At 61.6% G+C, this 18,267-nt stretch overlaps 1 protein-coding gene across 1 annotated transcript in view; it reads left to right on the top strand.

Annotated features, from left to right (window-relative positions):
• The first annotated feature begins 2,853 nt into the window (after positions 1-2,853).
• PRKCZ (protein kinase C zeta) overlaps positions 2,854-18,267 on the top strand; it is a 92,969-nt gene continuing 77,555 nt past the window's right edge. Inside the window, exons 1-11 of the mRNA XM_077764000.1 lie at positions 2,854-2,967; positions 3,087-3,351; positions 3,499-3,570; positions 4,552-4,714; positions 4,888-5,017; positions 9,167-9,279; positions 10,314-10,472; positions 14,843-15,007; positions 15,125-15,144; positions 15,277-15,430; positions 16,735-16,856. Of these exons, the coding sequence (XP_077620126.1) occupies positions 2,854-2,967; positions 3,087-3,351; positions 3,499-3,570; positions 4,552-4,714; positions 4,888-5,017; positions 9,167-9,279; positions 10,314-10,472; positions 14,843-15,007; positions 15,125-15,144; positions 15,277-15,430; positions 16,735-16,856 (1,477 nt within the window). The remainder of the gene's footprint in view (positions 2,968-3,086; positions 3,352-3,498; positions 3,571-4,551; positions 4,715-4,887; positions 5,018-9,166; positions 9,280-10,313; positions 10,473-14,842; positions 15,008-15,124; positions 15,145-15,276; positions 15,431-16,734; positions 16,857-18,267) is intronic.

Here is an 18,267-nt window from a genome sequence, read left to right as displayed (position 1 = left end):
TGGCTGCATTCTCTGTTGCTGCGGCTGGGCTGCGGCTGCGCCCTGGGCTGCTGAGAGCTGTGTCCCAGAGGCGAGCCATGTGGTCACGTCCTGGGGCGTCGGTGGGAGGGGCCGAGATGCAGGGACCTGGAGAGGCTTGGGGAGTCATACACCTCTCCCCCCACCACCACTTAGTCTCTTGGGCCCACGGCCAGGGTGCCACTACACTGCCTTCTCAGACATGGTGATGGCTAAAGGGAGGTCACCAAGTCCCCAGTCCCCACCACGGACATGGCGTGATACGGTTGCAGCAGGGTGATGGGGGTCGTCGGTCACTGGAGATCTGAAAGGCAGCTCTTAATAAGGGGTCCAGGTTTTCCACGGCACCAAAGCAGAGCCAGCCATCACACTCAGAGGAAGCGGCTGCAAGCAGTGGGGGGACCAGACCGCTCTGCGGTCGCTGTGGAGCCCGGAGCACTGGCTGCTATGGACAAGGTCGGCCAGGTCCATGCCGTGCTGTGCTTGGGGAGGCAGCCGGGCAGCTGCCCTGCTGGCCCCGCGGTGCCCTCCTGGTGGGCCCCAGCCCAGGCCACCTCAAGGGGAGCATGACGGTGACTTTGTGTGAACAGCGCTCGGTGAATCAGGGGGCCCTGCCATCCGCCTCCAGCCTGCACAGGCTGCCCAGGGGTCTGCAGCATCTCGAGGCCATGGGGACGGGATGCTAGCGGATGGCCACTCGCAAAGGGCCAGTGCACCGTTGAAGCCCAGGTGCTGCAGCACAGGGTGCAGGGAAGCCGCTCCCAGGGGACCAGGCTGTGTCCAAGGGCAGAGGAGGGAACTGGCCNCCCTCCCCTCCTCCCCTCCTCCACCCATCCCTGCACCTCTCCTTCCCCTCCCCCTCCTCCTCCTCCTCCTCCTCCCCCTCCAGCTCCAAGGCCCTTTACCTCCTAAACACCTCCTGGTACCAGGCTGCCACTGGTACTTTGGGCCCCTACTCCGAAGGACTAGGCTTCAGAGCTTGGTAGAGTCATCCGGGGCGTGGGGTGGCCCCCGGAGCAAGACCTCCAGCATCCACTGTGACCAGAAGCTGCAAAGGGAGTGGACTTGGGAGCAAGCAGAGAGCAGGTGGCTCGTAGGCAACAAAGCTTGGATCTGGGTCAGTGGGGATCCAGCCGCCTCTGGACAGCAGGGGGTTCAGGGGCAGCCGCACGTGGCCAACTCCACAGACCAGGACAGTGATGCCCAAGGGCAGCGGTCCCTTCCTCCCTCACCACCTCGACACCCTCCGGTCTACATGACCCCGTGCAGGGTCGCGGCTCCCCTCCTCCCTGGAACCTGGAGAGCTGCCGGGGGTGAGGCATTCAAGCCCCAGATGGTGCGCAGAAGGCACCCGCCGGGCTCCAGGCTGCCCGCTCTCCCCTGGACACGACCGGGGTCCTGTGCCAAGTCCTGCGTTCCACCAAGGCAGGGCCCCCAGGCGACGTGCAGGGGGGTTCGGGCTCATGGAGCTGCGGGCTCCCCCACACGCAAGCCCCCTGCTGCGGGGACCCGGCCCCCCCCATGCCCGCCTCTCCTCACCCTCCCTGCACCCTGCAGGCTGCCCTCTTTCTGCCGCACTTACCCACAGGGAGCTATTTAAAGCCGGCCTTTGTGACTGCCTCGGGCACCCACGCGGCGAGGCCCACCCGGGCAGGAGCCTTCGCCTGGTTCCGCAACCAGCAATCACTCCCTCCAGGCTGCAGGCTGCTATTTCTGCCCACATATTTACAGGGCCAGAAAAAAGGGACGGGAAGGGCTGGTGCTTTTTAAACGCCGAGTTCTATTCCGGTGGTGATGACATGGGCAGATTGAAGGCCCAGGCGGATCAGGGTTTGCAGCTGAGCGGGGCCAGCTTGGGAAGGGGGTGTCAGCAGTTCCTGTGACAGAGGCACCTGGGCCCGGGGTGGGGCGGGGAGCTTGCCTCCAGATGCGCCTCGTTGCAGCACCGACAGTTTTCGGGGGCTGGCGGCTTCTTGGTCCATTGTCTCTGGTGGAGACTGGAGAGCCTGTTGCCAATACAGACCCTGAGATGCTTCCCCGCGGCCCGGGCCGGAGGGGCGGGGGTTGGGGCAGGGCCAGCCTGACGGTGCAGAAGCAGAGCCTGGGACAAGGACTTCGGTGCAGGGCCCTTATTTTGGAGAGATTGCTTTCCTGGGGCTGCTGCAGACCGAGGGCTCAAACCAACAGAAATCTACACTCTCACAGCCCGGAGGCCAGGCTTCGAGGCCGAGGCGTCGGCAGGACTTGTCTCCTCTGGATGCTGTGGGGGGGTCTGTCCCAGCGTCCTTCCCGGCTCCTGGTGCTGCCGGACCCCCCCACCCCGTCCCGGCCCCCCAGCCTCCACGGCCAGCACCGCGGATCCTCTGCGTGTTCTCGTCTTATGGAGGCACCGTCATGGGATTTAGGGACCCTTAATGCAGTTTGACTTCATCTCAACTAATTATAGCTGCAAAAGGCCTTACTTCCAAATAAGGACTGGATAGACATGAATTGGGGCGGGGGACGCTGTGTCAGCCCGTGCAGGGGGAGATGTCCCAGAGGATGCCGGAAAGCCGGCCAGGTGCTTACAGCCTGGAGCACTGAGGCCCCTGCCCCGCTGGGAGCCCGCGCCCCACACGTGGAGCGCTCTCTGAATTGTCCTGTTGCAGCACGAGGGGTTGGGGCATCTCCACCACCTCCTGCCCCAGGCCGCCCGGCCTGCAAGCCCGGGACAGCCCTGCCACCCCCTGGAAAGTGCTTGCCGTGGGTGCAGGGCAGGGGCGGGGAGTCATCTCTGCAGAGCTCACTTTGTATGTAACTTTTTCACCCTTGAGACTCACTTGACCCTGAGCCAAAATGGCCCATTCTCACTGTCTGCCGGACAGCCTGTGTGCCCACTCAGCAGTGCCCGTGGCGGGCATATCTGCGTGCATCGCTGTGCCACGTCCTGTGGCAGCTGCCGTGGTCCTGGTGGGTGCTGGGGCCCAGTCTCATCTTGGGAGCTGCTTCTCGTGGGGCGAATGGTCCTCTGGTGTGGCCTTGCTCCAGGATCCTGAGGGCCCAGGACACCCTCCGATGGGGCCCCCCAGGGACCCGCCACAGGCCTCTCGAGCACCCGGGACTTCCGGCCCGAAGGCCCCAGAGACAGGGAGCTCACACCCAGCCTGGCCCTGCTGCTCGCTGCTCTCCACGCCCCGCTCAGAGCACCCCGAGTGTGGTGTCGGTTCCAAGAAGCCTGCCAGGCACCGTGCGATGTGCAGCAGGGAATGCTCCAGTATGAGCCAGGCCACCATACCCCTAAAACTTCCCCTGCAGAGCCCAGGGCCCCTGTACGGTTTCTCTGTCTTCTGGCAAGTGGGCACCTCACTAGGGCACACAGAGCACTGGCCACTTCCTGGACACCAGGTCCAATGAACAGAATATCTTCAAGAAGGTGGACCCAGGAGGAGGGCACATCGATGGCGCCATTTGAGGTCCCGTGCGCCATATTGTTACGTGCAGGAGAGCTAGTCTGGCTGGAGAGCACGATGGTGGGTGTGGACGGCTGCCTGGCCCGCACGAGGGCCACCTGTGGTCAGCCCTTCTCATCGACTCGATCCGCACCCCGGGGAGGGGGGGCTGCGCTGGGCAAAGCCAGGCACCATACCCTGCACCACAGGGCGCTGCTGCCGCCCTCCTGGCTCGCTCAGAGCCGACACCAGTGAACTGAATGGGAATATGGGGAAGGGGCGCCACTCCTGAACCCCTTGTGTCTTTGAGGTTGACATTGACATCCGTACTTCCACCTGGATGGAGGCAGACTTCTGAGTTACCCTCCCTGCGGGGGTAGGGGGGGTGAGGGCAGCTTCAGGCTTCGGCTTGACTTTAACACAGGGCTCTCGACCCACGGGACAGGGAAAAACGAGGGGACTCTGGCAGTTGCCAAGTCCGTCCACACAGGATGAACGTGGGGACGAGGGAGTGACCACAGGATGCATCCACAAACCCACTGCGTCGAGCGTGAGGTGGACACGGGCCAGGACTCCGTTCGTCCCTCGACATGCATGAGGCTTCATGCTAACGGCTGGGCGCAGTTTGGACATTTGGTCTCCTGAGATCATTGTCAGTTCACACCCTGTATCCAAAAGTCCTTCGAAATTGTGGGTGCCATTTGTCCAGGGTATAGTTACTTTGAGAGGCGGCAGGAAGTCTAGGGGAATCCTTAGCGCGTGTGCGTGTGTGGTGGCGTAGAGCCCTTCTGGGAGGAGACCTGGATAGACATGGATTGTTGTTGAGAGCCTCTCTCCAACGACAGTTGTCTCGAATGAGAACTGGTTCAGGTCCGGACATGAGACCAGAAGTCACGGTTTCCTGTAGTGGCTGCTGACACCAGCCTTCTGCGCCCCAGCACTTGATCGTTCCTATTCATACACGTCAAGCGGGGCCCCAGTTAGCTGCTCACCCATCCCCCAGGGACACCACGGACTCCCGCGGGTGCCCGGCTTCCCATCAGACCCTCGTCCCCTCGTCCCTTTGCCCCTAATGATCACGTGCAGCCACCCTGTCCCGTTTCAGAGCCCACGCTGGCATTTCCTCCTGTTAACACTGGCCACGCACATCAGCCGCTGCTGAGCTTCTTGGTGACGCCCGCGCCCTTCCTTGTCGCTTCAGTGAGCGGCATGTCTTCCAGCCCCTCCTGGGGACCCAGTAAGGTGGTGGTTCCTGTGGAGTCGTTCCAGTGGGCCCACCCCCTCCCCCCAGCCTCGGGCCCACCTCCTCCCAAGATGTTCAGTGTCTCCCCCTCAAATGGACAGGCCACCATCGTGTCCCAGCTCCAAGTGTGTTGGGGCCTGGCTCCACTCCGCTCCCCCCACCAAGACTCTCCGCTGCCCCAAGTCTTATACTCCACAGCCCCCACCCAGCCTTCCTCAGAACCGCTCCCACGCACGAGGTCTGGTTCCCGCGGGTTCGTTCCGGCCACGAGCTGGGGTCCCTCCGCTATGCCCTCCCGTCGTGGTTTAAGTCCTCAGCCCCGGTACCTGTGAGTGCGGTGCTGTTTGGAAGCAGGGCCTCTGAAGATGTAATTAGGATGTGGGTGGAGATGAGGTCACGCTGGGTTGGGGAGTGTCCTAAATCCAACCACTGGTGTCCCCCTGTGGGAGACAAAGGGCCGTGTAAAGACAGAGACAGAGGTTGGACTGATGTGTCTAGAAGCCAAGGGTCACCGAGGCCCAAGGGCAACGCGGGAAGCCGGGGGAGGGGCAAGGCCCAGGCCCCCCACCCCCCCGGAGCCTCCAGGAAGACCGGCCTGCTGGCCCCCAGACTGTGAGACAGTCAAGTTCAAGCCCCACGGTCTATGGTCAATCGTTAGAGCAGCGCCGGAAAACTAATACAAGAAACACCTTCCAGGAACCTCCTGAGATGCGAGATTCTCCGGGACCCCTCCGGCACGCGGAACACGGGGTTCCCAGGCGGATTCACTCGTAATGACCACAAACCTGGCCTCAGGTCCTACGCCTTCCATCCGGCCCCGGATCCTGGCACGGGGGACCTGTCAAGGCCGCTCGTCATTCTTCTCTGGGATCTGCCACCCTTATGATTGCATCTTGGGCCTAATTTTCTTTTTTTAAAAAAAATTTTTTTAATGTTTTATTTATTTCTAGGAGAGAGAGAGAGAGACAGGGGAGGGTCAGAGAGAGAGGGAGTCACAGACTGAAACAGGCTCCAGGCTCTGAGCGGGCAGTCAGCACAGAGCCCGACGCGGGGCTCGAACCCACAAACCGCGAGATCATGACCTAAGCAAAGTCGGACGCTTAACTGACTAAGCCACCCAGGCGCCCCTAGAACCATCTTTTAAGGATTAGTCAGTTCCCATGCCCCAGTGTTTGGCAACTGCCGCCAGGGGTAGTGACTTCCTGCCCTTCCAGGCTGCCGTGGGCTGAACGTGTCAAAGTCCTGGGGCAGAACGGTGATGGCGGCAAGGAGAGCACCGGGGACAGGACACGGCCCGCGGCTTGAGGAGCGCCCACCCCTTTGCTCTGAAGTTAGAGGTGAGCCCAGGGCACCAAAAGCACCTATGACCAAGAAGTTAGGGATTTTCAGTATAATAGATGTAGCCACTGCTGGGGGTGGGGGGGCAGGTAAATGTGCTTTTCTCTCTCTCTTGCCTTTCTGAGTATGACTTCCCCTCGGTCCCATGATGTAGTTGCTAGGAGTGTGGGCTCTGGGGTGACATTGGTAGCGCTTCCTGTCTATATAACCTTGGGCAAGTTATTTAACATCTCAGGGCCTCTACATCCTCATCTGTAAAATGGGATAATGATGGTACAGGACTGTCGTAAGGAGTAACTAGTATCGTCATTAATAAAAAGCACTTAGGGGCACCTGGATGGCTGAGTCTTTTAAGCGTTGGACTATGGCTCAGATCATGATCTTACAGCTCCTGAGTTCAAGCCCCATGTCGGGCTCTGTGCTGACAGCTCAGAGCCTGGAGCTGCTTCAGATTCTGTGTCTCCCTCTCTCTCTGCCCCTCCCCCACTTGCATTCCCTCTCTCCTTCTCAAAAATAAACATTTAATATTTTAAATAGATAAATTAATTAAATAAAACAAAAAGCACTTAGAACAGTGCCTGATAATTTCATACTACTTAGTAAATGTTATTATTTTTTATTGGTTGGTCCAAGGCACCCACCCTGCCTGGTTTGAGGAGTGATTAGCTTTGCTAAAGGAGAAATGCAAAGAGAAGGGCAGAGTTACTATTTGGGTTTCGATATTCAAAATAGGATTTGTAGCAAGAAAATAGCCTTGCAATCCAGCTGTGCCTTGGAAATTTCCTAAACTCTTTAAGCTCCCATTCGGCACAGGAAGGGTAATTCGAGGAGACTCAGATTTACTCCTCACCGTGGAGCAGCGCAGGCTCCAAGGTCTGCTGTCGGGGGCGGGCGTAGGATTGATCCTGAGAAAAGGGGAAAGCCCACTTCTCCTGGCCCAGGGGCCGCAGGAAGAAGGCATACAGAGGGGGGAGGAGGAGGGAGTTCCCACAGGCTCCCGGGAGCCGACTGCACATCCAACTCCAAGTTCAGTGACTTCACACCATGGAATTTGGTAAACACTGTAATCAGGGCTCTGATTTTCAGACAGCTGGTCTACCGGAATGGCATGTGCTGTGTGCCGCGCCAAGGGAAGAGGTACCCAGCAGGGGCACGCCTGCGCCCTTTCTAAACTCAACACAGTTAAGAGTGGGGAGGGCGTAGTGGGGTCAGACAGAGCAGGTGTCCAGCCTGCCCTCCTGAGCCTCTGGGGTGCCCGCCTGCGCGGCCCTGCGGCTGGGTGGATGACCCTAGGACAGGCTGGGGCTCCCCCGGACCAAGGAAACCAGGCAGAGGCTTGCAGGAGTCGGTGACCAGCAGCGTGAGGGAGGCCTGCTGGGCCCAGCGGAGTCCGGAAGCAGCACCACGGTTTCCCACTGGGAGACGTTTCTACGCGTCTCTGCGTTTCTGCACATCTTGTTGGCAAGATGCCAACCGCCTTTTGCTCTGGACGATCCCTTCAAGGACCTTTGTTGAGCCAACAGCTTGGAATTATCTCCCTCCTGAGAAAGGGCAGAGTGTTCTCTGCCCATAATCTGGGTTCTCTGAGCTCAGGGTTCGGTTCCTAGAACGGAATCCCTGTGTGTGCAGGGCCCTCCTGGGCCACCCGTGTTCTCCTGAGGGACCTGGGCACGAGCGGACTGATGCCAAGCCACTGGTGCCCGTGCCACTCTCTGTGCCGTGAGTATAAGGTCCCTCGTCTCCGAACCAGGATTCATGGCTTCTGTCACCAACGGCTCACAGTCCCAGGAAATCGCTCAGCTGTGGGTGCAGACAGGACGCCCAGGTGGGGGCTGACTGCTCTCACCTTGCAGGCCTCGGGCCAGTCACCCAGACAGGGTCACTGCCGTGGGCGAGCATCAGCCCTTCCCACCACACCCAGACACATCTCTGTGGCGGGAGGCGAGTGCGTACAGATGAGGGAGACTGGGCAGAAGCTAAGAGGCTGCCTGAATCAATGGTTCACACGAACGTTTTAGGTGTCCCCCCCCCACCCTGGCGGCCGAGAGGGCGGGGCTCTCGAGGAAGGTGGGAGAAGACGGAGGTGAAGGTACAGGAGCAGCATGCTCTTCCCTGCCAGGTTGTCAACCCCCNCGGAAGTCTCCGGGAAGTGGCTGAGAGCTGCCCCAGGCCGCCAGAGCGGAGGGGGCTCCCTGGGACCCGGCTCTGCCCCTTGGGCTGAGACACGTTCCGGTGAACAGAGCCACAAAGACAGCCTGCCGTTTCCTGAGAGCTGTGCTCTCCGCGGTCGTCCCCTCCCACCTGCAGAGTCCCACGTCCCAGGGGAAGGCCGTGAGGGCCAGGGAGGCGAGACAGAGCTCCTGGCCACGTGGCGGGAAGGATCCGTGTCTCCAAGTCCTGAGAGTCTCCCGGGCCAGGGCCTCCTGCCTTCCTGAGCCAGGTCACCAGGCTCCACCCTGAAAGGGCCTCACCCCTGCACGTACCACTCCATTTGGAAACATCTGGGGGCCCATCCTTCCAGGGCCTTCTCGGATGGCCCCTCCCAGGGGCGCCCGGATGCACAAGCATCTGGATGGGGCAGCCATGGGCTTCAGGTCCTTAGCCTGGGATGCCCTCAACTTCCCCAGGTGCCAAGGACACCACCCCATGTGCTCCCCCCCACCCCCACCCCCAGCACAGCCCTGGAGCAGCTGAAGACGCAGCTGTAGACCCGGGAACCATCAGGCACACCAGCTGGCTTCATCCGGAGGCTGGTCCCCTCAGTCAGCCTCGACAGACACGGCTCTTGGGGCTCCCCTGAGGCGCTGAGTCGAGGAGGTGGGCAGGGGTGGACGCCTGTCAGGTGCTGCATCCCTCAAAGCCTTAGCCCTTCCCCCAGGTGGGCATGGCAGGAATTCACCACATTCCTGTCCTGCGTTCCTGTCCTGGGAGCGGTTTGTCAACTCCAGCCGTCCTGCGGGGGAGGGGCCCTGGGGAGTGACGGGTTGTCAGGGGTCGGCGAGGGCCGCACGTTGCCTCTGGGGAGGGCAGCCCGGGCCCTGCCATAGGAGGCTGCTGACCCCGGGCGAGAAGGTCCCAGGGAATCTTTTCCCTGCACGGGGACGCTGGGGTGTTTCCTGAGCGCGGTGCCTGCATGCAGCCATCTGGGGCCACGGGCAGGCGCCTCGCCTCCTGCTGCCCAGGCAGAGCCATCCCGCCTGAGCGTGAGCCCCAGTGCGCTTCGTCAGGTCTCGAAGGTCGCACGGGCCTGTGGTGAGGCCCACGGTGGACTTTGCCTGGACTCTGCAGCTGGTCACGTCACCTCTCACCCTCGACCCTGCAACCGCCAGAGCACACTGCACTTGCATTCCCTCCTCACAGCGGATTTCCGGAAGCAGAGCCATGACACCCAAGGATGCAGACACCTTTAAGGCCCCGGATGCATATCTTTGCCTTGCTTTCTAGAAGGCGGTCCCAGCTGCACCTTCCCAGCTGCACCTCCCTGGCGGGGGTGTGAGGACCCCTCCTGATCCCTTCCCAGGACCGGGTTACTGGAAGCCTGACCCTGGAGCCGTCTGTAAACACTGCCAGGCTTTGGGGCCCGCCTGGGGGGAGGGGGCCACCAGCTCCGTCTCTGAGTAAGAGAAGAAGACTGGGGAGGGCAAGCTCAGCAAGGTGGAGGCACCAAGGCCCCCTGACACCTGGCTGGATGCGGACAGTCCCCCGGGGCGGGTTCAGCTCCCCACGCGAAGGCGCACAAGGGGCTCAGCCAAGCAGCTGGGGACCTGTCTCACTCTGCCACTGTGTCTCCCTGTGATGCTTCTAGTTAACTATGGTTTTCTTGTGGCTAAAATAGACCCGCACGCAGCCCCCACGAGTGGCATTGCCATGGTGACCGCGGGTTCCGCATGCTGCCTCCTCAGATGCGTGTCAGGCTTGTTTTGGGTTTTAAATATAATCCCAGGCAGCTGAGGGGATTGAAAGCGGGACAGACTCCATTTCCCAGGACGGGAAGTGCGTCTCCTTCATGGTGCCCTGGCCCTGCTTGTCTTGGGCGCCAAGGAGAGGGGCTCCACTCTGGACACATCAGGCAGGAAGAGAGAGGTACAGGGCGTCCCCACCCGCGCGGGCAAGCCCGGCCCTGCGCCTTGCACTCCTGCGACCCTGGACAAAGCGCTTGGCCACCCAGACCCTCAGTGTCCTCATTCAGAAAATGGGCCTATGAAACCCACAGCCTAGGGACCCTCCCAGGGGCAGGGTGTGCACCCTGTGGGTGCCGGCGCCTCGCCGTCCCCGCTTGTGCCAAGGGGCAAGACCACTGCGGGGCTCGTGAGAGTCGGTGGAGCGCCAGAAGCCGCTGGCACAGCAGCCAAACGTTCCCTGCAGCTGGGGCCCCTGCGGCGGGTCCCAACCCTGCAGCCGGGGCCCAGCGACGCCCCCTCCCTGCTGTGCGGCCTCCGCCAGACGTGGGCTCCGCCGGGCCCCGCTCCGGGGCGCGCGCACGCGAACACCCACGGCGCACAACGGCGCGCGTGCAGCACGCACAGGGGCCCCGCGGGGAGCGCACAGACACGCGCACGCGCACAAAGAGACCGTATGCGCTGGGGTCCGGTCGGTGGTTTCCAACAGAGGCCAGTTAACATAACGGGCGATTAAGCTTGGACAGTGACTGCAGGCAGGAGGCAGGCCGGTACCCGGGGCTGAGGGGCCGCCTCTCCGGGCTGGAATCGGGTCCCTCTCCCCGGCGGGGGCGTCCGGCCGCGGCCCTCGGGCGCCCTCTGCTGGGAGAGCGGGCGGACGGCGGCTCCCGGGGCCCCGCACCGGCCGCGCACAGGCTGGCCTCGCTGTGACCAATGACCCTGCCCAAATAAATGTCGCCCAGGGCGACAGACCCTCACCCTCGTCCTGAAGGAATGCCATCTATGCCCCCAGGTAGGAGATGGTGACTTTGGAGCAGAGAGGCAACAAATTGGCCACTGGCACACAGGTGCACACAGGTGCCTACAGACGCAGGCGGACGGAGCGTCTGNATGACCCTGCCCAAATAAATGTCGCCCAGGGCGACAGACCCTCACCCTCGTCCTGAAGGAATGCCATCTATGCCCCCAGGTAGGAGATGGTGACTTTGGAGCAGAGAGGCAACAAATTGGCCACTGGCATACAGGTGCACACAGGTGCCTACAGACGCAGGCGGGCAGAGCGTCTGTATGGACACACAAACTATGGACACACAAACACACGATGCAGACAGAGACGCTCGCACAATACACACAGACACACAGACACACACACACACACACACACACACCCAGGCCCAGAAGCCCACAGGGATGAAGACATACCTCTCCCTCTCCCTGTGGGCAGGACCGAGCTCAGTGAATGGGCAACCTTTTCTAGAAGCTCCCAGGGCCCTGTCGCTGGCTCCCCGCCCTCCTTGATGTGGCCCTCGAGGCCCCTCAGGGTCTGTTCCAGCAGCTTCTGCAGCTGCGCCTCAACACCTCCAGACCACCCTGCTCCCTGGGGCCACAGAGCCTTTGCACAGGCCACCTGACGTGCCTCTCCTGCCCTCCTGCTTCACCGCACACATGGTCATCCTGGTGCCAGGCTTTCTTCCAGGGATCTGCTCAAGCCTGCCCCTCTTCAGCAGACTGCCACGTCTGCGTGACCGATGACAGTGGCCCGTCTCCCCACTGGCATGCAGGTTCGCGGGAGCAGCCGCGTCTGGCTGAGTCCCCACTGTATCCAGGCACCGGTGGGCCCTTGCCCAACATCCATTGCACAAATTAACGAGTGAGGGAAGTGAATGTTCTCTCTCTAGAGCCAGGTTTTCCAAACCCCATGATCCATGACAAAGGAAGGAAACACCTGCTGTCTGTCCCTCCCGCAGCCATGTGCCGAGCAAAAGTCCTGGGCTTCCTGCCGCTCTGCAGGGGTGTCACTGACCATCAGCTCTGCCTGCTTCCACCCTTCCCCTGAAGCATGGTCCTCCCTGCCCAGGTCAGCCCCACAGCCGCCCACAGACCCCACGAGGTGCCTCTCGGGCAGTCCCGAGCCGGCACAAATGCAGTCCATGAGCTCTGATGAGGGAGATGTCCCCCGGGTGGGGTTCTGAAGTCAGGCCCCATGCGGAGGCGTAGCGGACCCCCACGGGGGTCTTTGCTGGAGTCCGAGGAGTCTCACTGACCATAGGCTCTGCCTGCTTCCACCCTTCCCAGAAGCATCCTGGAGCCGTTTGAGCGCGTCCTCACAGAGATGGGCATCGATTCCCATCTGAATTCCCTGCCTCCTTCTCTGCCTTTGAGAGAGACAATCAGAGCGCCGGTGCTGGGGGTATCAGAGGACCCCCTCCACCAGAGATGGCCTGCGCCCACCGAGACGCAACCTCGCCCTTCTCCACTGCCCGAGGTCATGTCCAGGCTGGGCTCGGACGGCTGCCCAGGGCCGACTGGGGCCTGACTCAGGGAGAGCTGCGTCCCACACACCTGTCTCCTGGGTGCTGCTCACGTGGCAGAATCCTGCTCATCCCCATGAGCACATGCTGACAGGACAAACCCTGTACCTCTTCCTCTTCGTGTTGGACGGACAGCCACAGAGCTCTGTGCCCGTGCTGGGGCTGTGGAGGAAACAGCCCATGGGGTGGGGGTGGGGCAGAGTAATACAGGCATCGGAGAGAGTAAGTGGAGACTCAAAGGAAGTGTGGGTGTGGGCGAAGGTGCTTCTGGGAGAGGGAACAGCAGATGCAAAGGGCCTGAGGCAAGGGGCAGTAAAGTGGCCAGGTATCTGGAGGGGATGAAGACAGACAAGAATGGGGTCCCAGGTCCTGTAGGGCCTACGGTCGTTTCCTGAGAACAGTGGGAATCACACGGGGTGTTTTGTACACCAGATAGATGGGCATGGACTGACTTATGTTTTAAGGAAATCGGAGGCTGCTGGAAAAATCCCCACACCGAGAATGTGGCTTGGACCAGGTGGCAGCAACGGAGGTGGTGGGATGTGGTGGGAATCTGGAAATGTGTCGAAGGTGGGGTTGCAGAGGGAGGGGTGTGGGTACTGAGGGGAAGGAGGGTTTTGAGCCGAGCACCCGGAAGGACGGGGCCAGCACTGGCTGACACGGGAAGAGCATGGCTGAGGCGAGTTTGTTAGAGATGAGAAGCTGGGCGGGGAGCGGGGGTTGCCCTTAAGAGTGAGATCAGGAGGGAGCAGCAGAGGGAGATGCAGGTGGAGAGCAGGGGTGGAGGCAGAGGGCAGCATCCCAGGGGAGCAGCCAGACCACTGCCAAGGGTCAAGCAAGAAAAAGCTGNTGTGTGTGTGTGTGTGTGGAGGGGGGTGGATGCTGAAGTGACCAGAGAGAAAGTGGAGCTGAGGGCTCCCCGCAGTGATGTTGTAAAGGGAAACGGACAGGCGTGAGGTGCCCCAACTTTTTGTCTGTAAGAAGGGAGGGCTCGCAGCATCTCAGGTCGGTGAGAGGTAGGCTTGCAACAGGTTAGGGTTAGCGCTGAGTCCACGTCCAGTGAGAGTATGGGATCCACGACCATATAGACTGTCCACCTGGTTCTCCGGGCTCACCCCGTGCCCGGTACCAAGGTGGTGCCAGCAAGTGCCTCAGGAAGGAGGCTGGGCAGGAGAAGCCCTGAGAGCCGGCGTGGGGAGTCCTGGCTTGGCGGGGAGTCCTCCCGGGCCAGGGTTGCCAGCAGGGGTGGGGTGCGGGGGAAGGGGGGAGGCAGCAGGAGTGACTCAGAGAGGAAGGGGGTTGGCAGGGGTGAGGGGACTGCAGACCTGAGTCTGGGGTGCCCGCCTGGCGCCCAGGCGAGGTCCTACAAACGGCAGATTTAGGCCCCGTGGACGCAGCCCCTGGGGGGGTGGGGAGCGCCCGGCGGAGGCTGTCCAGATGAACGCCACGGAGTTATTAGGAGAGCTTGTGGGTTCCGACATGAAGTTCATGGGCGACGCGGCCAAATGCAGTGTCCGTGTCCTGGGCCGAGGCGCGAGCTGGAACCGAGGGAATCGACCGCGAGTGTAGACAAGACTCCCGGCGATAGGGTCATGGATTCCGTAAGGGGAGGAGGGCAGCCGGCGCCGGGACCTTCCCCGGGACGCAGGCCGGGTTCTCTACTCCCGCCCCTCGAGTCTCCGGCGACCCCTTCCCACGGTCCCCCGGCCCCACGGCGTCGGACTCGCGCTCGCCTCCGAATTACCCGGGGTTTGTCCGCACGGACTGCGGGAGTTTCGATTCTGCGAGTCGGGGCGGCGGCACCCACGACAGCTTGCGTTTCCAACAGGTTCCCGGGGCGCTGCGGCGCAGGGGCCCCACCTGGGGAGNGAGCTCCCAGCCCGGGGCACAGCTCTGACCTAGTCCCTGCACAGTTGGCTGGACGTCCAGGCCACCAACCTGGAAAGACTGAAGTTTTCGTCAAATTATGAAAACTCCTGGCAGAGCTGTAAAAATCAGGGCTTTCTAAACTTTTCCTAATTTACCCGGCCGGAGTTCTAAGAAAAGTTTAATGACCCAGGTCCTGGGCCCAGGACCCAGGTTAGGGGCAGTGAGCAGCCCGTGATTGCGCGAATTGAGGCGCGGCGGGGGTCCCCATAACTCTGCGGGAGCGGTTCTGCTGGGACCGGGTCTTTCGGACACCGATCCAGCCCTGCGTCCGCGCGCGGTGCCCTGGACTCGACCTGTTCACTGTAAAACGGGGCGAGCGGGCCCCTTGCGGAGGTCGGAGGTCGGAGCGCCTGGCCTCGCCCGGGGAGCGCCCCACACCCGGCAGCCGCGGGGCAGGGCTGCGGGGGGGGGGGGTCCCAGAGGCCAGACCCTGCCTCTGCCCCTGGCGCGCTGTAGACGAGGCTCGCGGGAGAGCTTCTTTACGTCCGTGTTGGTCTCGGGGGCCCTGAAATTGGACCTGGCTGCTCCGCGGGTCCGCACCACCCGGCGCTGGGAGGGGAGCGCATCTCTAGCCCGGTGGCATCTTGGCCGCAGTGGTTTGCCCCCGGGGCATCACCAGAGGTGCCCCTCGAGGTGCATAGTCCCAGCTCTGGAGGAGCTTGGGGCTCTTGACCTCGCCAGGGCACCTTGTTTGGGGATGTGGAGTCAGACCTCTCCTGCCCTTTCTGCCGTCCTCAGCTGGTTCTCCTGCAAGCAGGGTGTGTGTGGGACGCTTGGTGACAGGGCTTCAGGGAGGAGTGATTTCTGGGGATGGCCACCCCACCTGAGGAGGTCCAGGAGCCCTGTTTGTGGCCTGGAAGGGTGGTCTGCCTGTTAAAACCGATCCCCAGGCTCCTCCAACGGCCAGAACGTCCTGGCTTGCTGGGATGTCACAACCCAGACGTCCTCTTCCCAGCCAGGAATTGTGGGATTGAGCAACAAGCCACTTTGTGAAAAATCAGAGTGGATCCTCAGTGAAAGGAAGTCCATACCCCAGCAGCCCGGGTGGGTGGGGTCTGGACCCCCCAGCCTGCCCTCAGGTGGGGCACTGAGGGGAGGGATGCCGGCAAGCCAGGCGGGTCCTGGGCAGAGTTGGCTGGAGCTCCGGGGAGTTCTGCACTGAGCCAGCGCTGCCGCCACCCTGCCCCTGACTTTGGCCCCTGGAGAGCGCTTTGGTTACCGCCTGTAACGTGACCTGTTGAGTCTGCTTTCTCGGGCTGATGGGGCGCTCACTCGTTCCTGTTCCTTCCATTCCCTACCTCGGCTCCTTCCTCTCCCCCTTCCCTCCTCCTTTCCCTCTCTTCCTCCCCCTTCTCCCCCTCCCCTCCCCAGCCTTCCCCACCCTCTTCCCCTCTTCTTCCCTCTCCCACGCTCTTCTTTCTCTCCCTCTGTGGTGCTCCAGGCTGTGCACTGACAGTTCCTGCCAGCCCCAGCTCCTCACCCCCACCCGCCGCCCCTGCCCGGTGCGTCTCCCTGGGCTCTTGGGAGGCATAGTCCTCAGATTGTGGCAAGGATGCGGGTTCTAGAAAGCACCCACCAAGGTCAGCGCTCACTTATCCAAACCGCAAGGGTCCAAGTGGAGCTCTGTGTCCCATGGGACCGAGCTGCCGCCTGGCTGGCAGGGTGTTTGGGGGCGGAGGTCAGACACACTGAAGATGCCATTCTTAAAAATAGGGGCCCCCAGCTTGGCCGTGGAGGAGGTGCTGTCACTGGGGTCTCAGCAGGGGCCGAGTGGGAGAGGGGTGTCCTGAGTCATGAGGGGATTTCCAGGGGATGCATATCCGCGTGAGACCCTGCTGTGCCAGGTCACAGGAGCCACTGTGCGGAGTGGTCCCTCCCTCCAGCTCAAGCCCGGGCTGCTGTCCCCGCCCCCAGCTTTGGGGGAAGGTCTGATGAAGCCAGTGGGCTTGAGCTAAACACATGGGCCCACCGCCCCACCCCCTCGAAGTGACCTTTGATTGGCATCTGAACCTGGTGTCAGAGCAAGTGCTTGCCTGGCGCAGATACCCCTGCCTCGTCCCCTCTCCCCCTGCCCCCCTGCCTCGTCCCCTCTCCCCCTGCCTCCTCCTCTCTCCCTCTTTTAGGCCTGGCCCGGTGCAGGATAGAGCTTTCTGTGCAAGGGCATTCATGGTAGTAATTTAAAAAAATTGGTCAGTGGTTCTGTTGGGGTCCTGTAATATTTTGTTTGGGAAAATTTCCATGTAATCAACAACTCAGTTATTAACAAATCAGTAACTCAGTTATTAGCAAACCAATAGTATTTGATTTAAATGTGCTCCTTGGTGAAACGTGTCCCTCCTCTGCCCCAGGGACATCCTGATCACCAGTCTAGACGCAGCGATGACCTTCGAGGAGCTCTGTGGGGAAGTGAGAGAGATGTGCAGTCTCCATCAGGGGCACCCACTCACCCTCAAGTGGGTGGACAATGAAGGTAGCCCTTGGTCTTGCGTCCGTCACCCTGTAAATCTCCACGTCTTTCGTGCGCCTGCGTGTGTGTGCGCGCGTGTGTCAGTTGTGTGTGTGTGCACGTGTGGGGGGGTTAGATCAGCCCTGCCTCACGGAGGTTTAAAACTATGAATTAAGCTGGTTAATAGCCCACTTCCGGGGGGGGTACACTGGAAGTCATTTCCTGGAAGAGGCCGCCCTAAAGGGACGCTTGGGTTGGGGGCTGGACGGGAGGAGAGCCCCCGGGCAGGGGAGAGGGCTGTGGGGGTCTAGCTGCCCAGCCCTTGCCCTCCTTCCCCGTTCTTCCTCTCTCATGTTCTGGGCTTTCCAGTAGGTGACTTGGAAAGGTGAGCTCTTTTATGATTTTCATTTTCTCAGGGAAAGCAGGAGGGTGAGTAGCCAGGGCCCCCTAGTGACCACCCTCTCTCGTGCCCTCCCCACTCTGTCCNACACACAGACACACACACACACCCAGGCCCAGAAGCCCACAGGGATGAAGACATACCTCTCCCTCTCCCTGTGGGCAGGACCGAGCTCAGTGAATGGGCAACCTTTTCTAGAAGCTCCCAGGGCCCTGTCGCTGGCTCCCCGCCCTCCTTGATGTGGCCCTCGAGGCCCCTCAGGGTCTGTTCCAGCAGCTTCTGCAGCTGCGCCTCAACACCTCCAGACCACCCTGCTCCCTGGGGCCACAGAGCCTTTGCACAGGCCACCTGACGTGCCTCTCCTGCCCTCCTGCTTCACCGCACACATGGTCATCCTGGTGCCAGGCTTTCTTCCAGGGATCTGCTCAAGCCTGCCCCTCTTCAGCAGACTGCCACGTCTGCGTGACCGATGACAGTGGCCCGTCTCCCCACTGGCATGCAGGTTCGCGGGAGCAGCCGCGTCTGGCTGAGTCCCCACTGTATCCAGGCACCCGGTGGGCCCTTGCCCAACATCCATTGCACAAATTAACGAGTGAGGGAAGTGAATGTTCTCTCTCTAGAGCCAGGTTTTCCAAACCCCATGATCCATGACAAAGGAAGGAAACACCTGCTGTCTGTCCCTCCCGCAGCCATGTGCCGAGCAAAAGTCCTGGGCTTCCTGCCGCTCTGCAGGGGTGTCACTGACCATCAGCTCTGCCTGCTTCCACCCTTCCCCTGAAGCATGGTCCTCCCTGCCCAGGTCAGCCCCACAGCCGCCCACAGACCCCACGAGGTGCCTCTCGGGCAGTCCCGAGCCGGCACAAATGCAGTCCATGAGCTCTGATGAGGGAGATGTCCCCCGGGTGGGGTTCTGAAGTCAGGCCCCATGCGGAGGCGTAGCGGACCCCCACGGGGGTCTTTGCTGGAGTCCGAGGAGTCTCACTGACCATAGGCTCTGCCTGCTTCCACCCTTCCCAGAAGCATCCTGGAGCCGTT

The sequence above is a fragment of the Crocuta crocuta genome, unplaced genomic scaffold, assembly GCF_008692635.1.
Source record: "Crocuta crocuta isolate KB4526 unplaced genomic scaffold, BGI_CrCroc_1.0 scaffold13, whole genome shotgun sequence".
In the NCBI taxonomy this organism is placed as follows: domain Eukaryota; kingdom Metazoa; phylum Chordata; class Mammalia; order Carnivora; family Hyaenidae; genus Crocuta; species Crocuta crocuta.
Note: the sequence above shows the minus strand (reverse complement) of the source record. Positions and strands in the feature narration are given on the sequence as shown.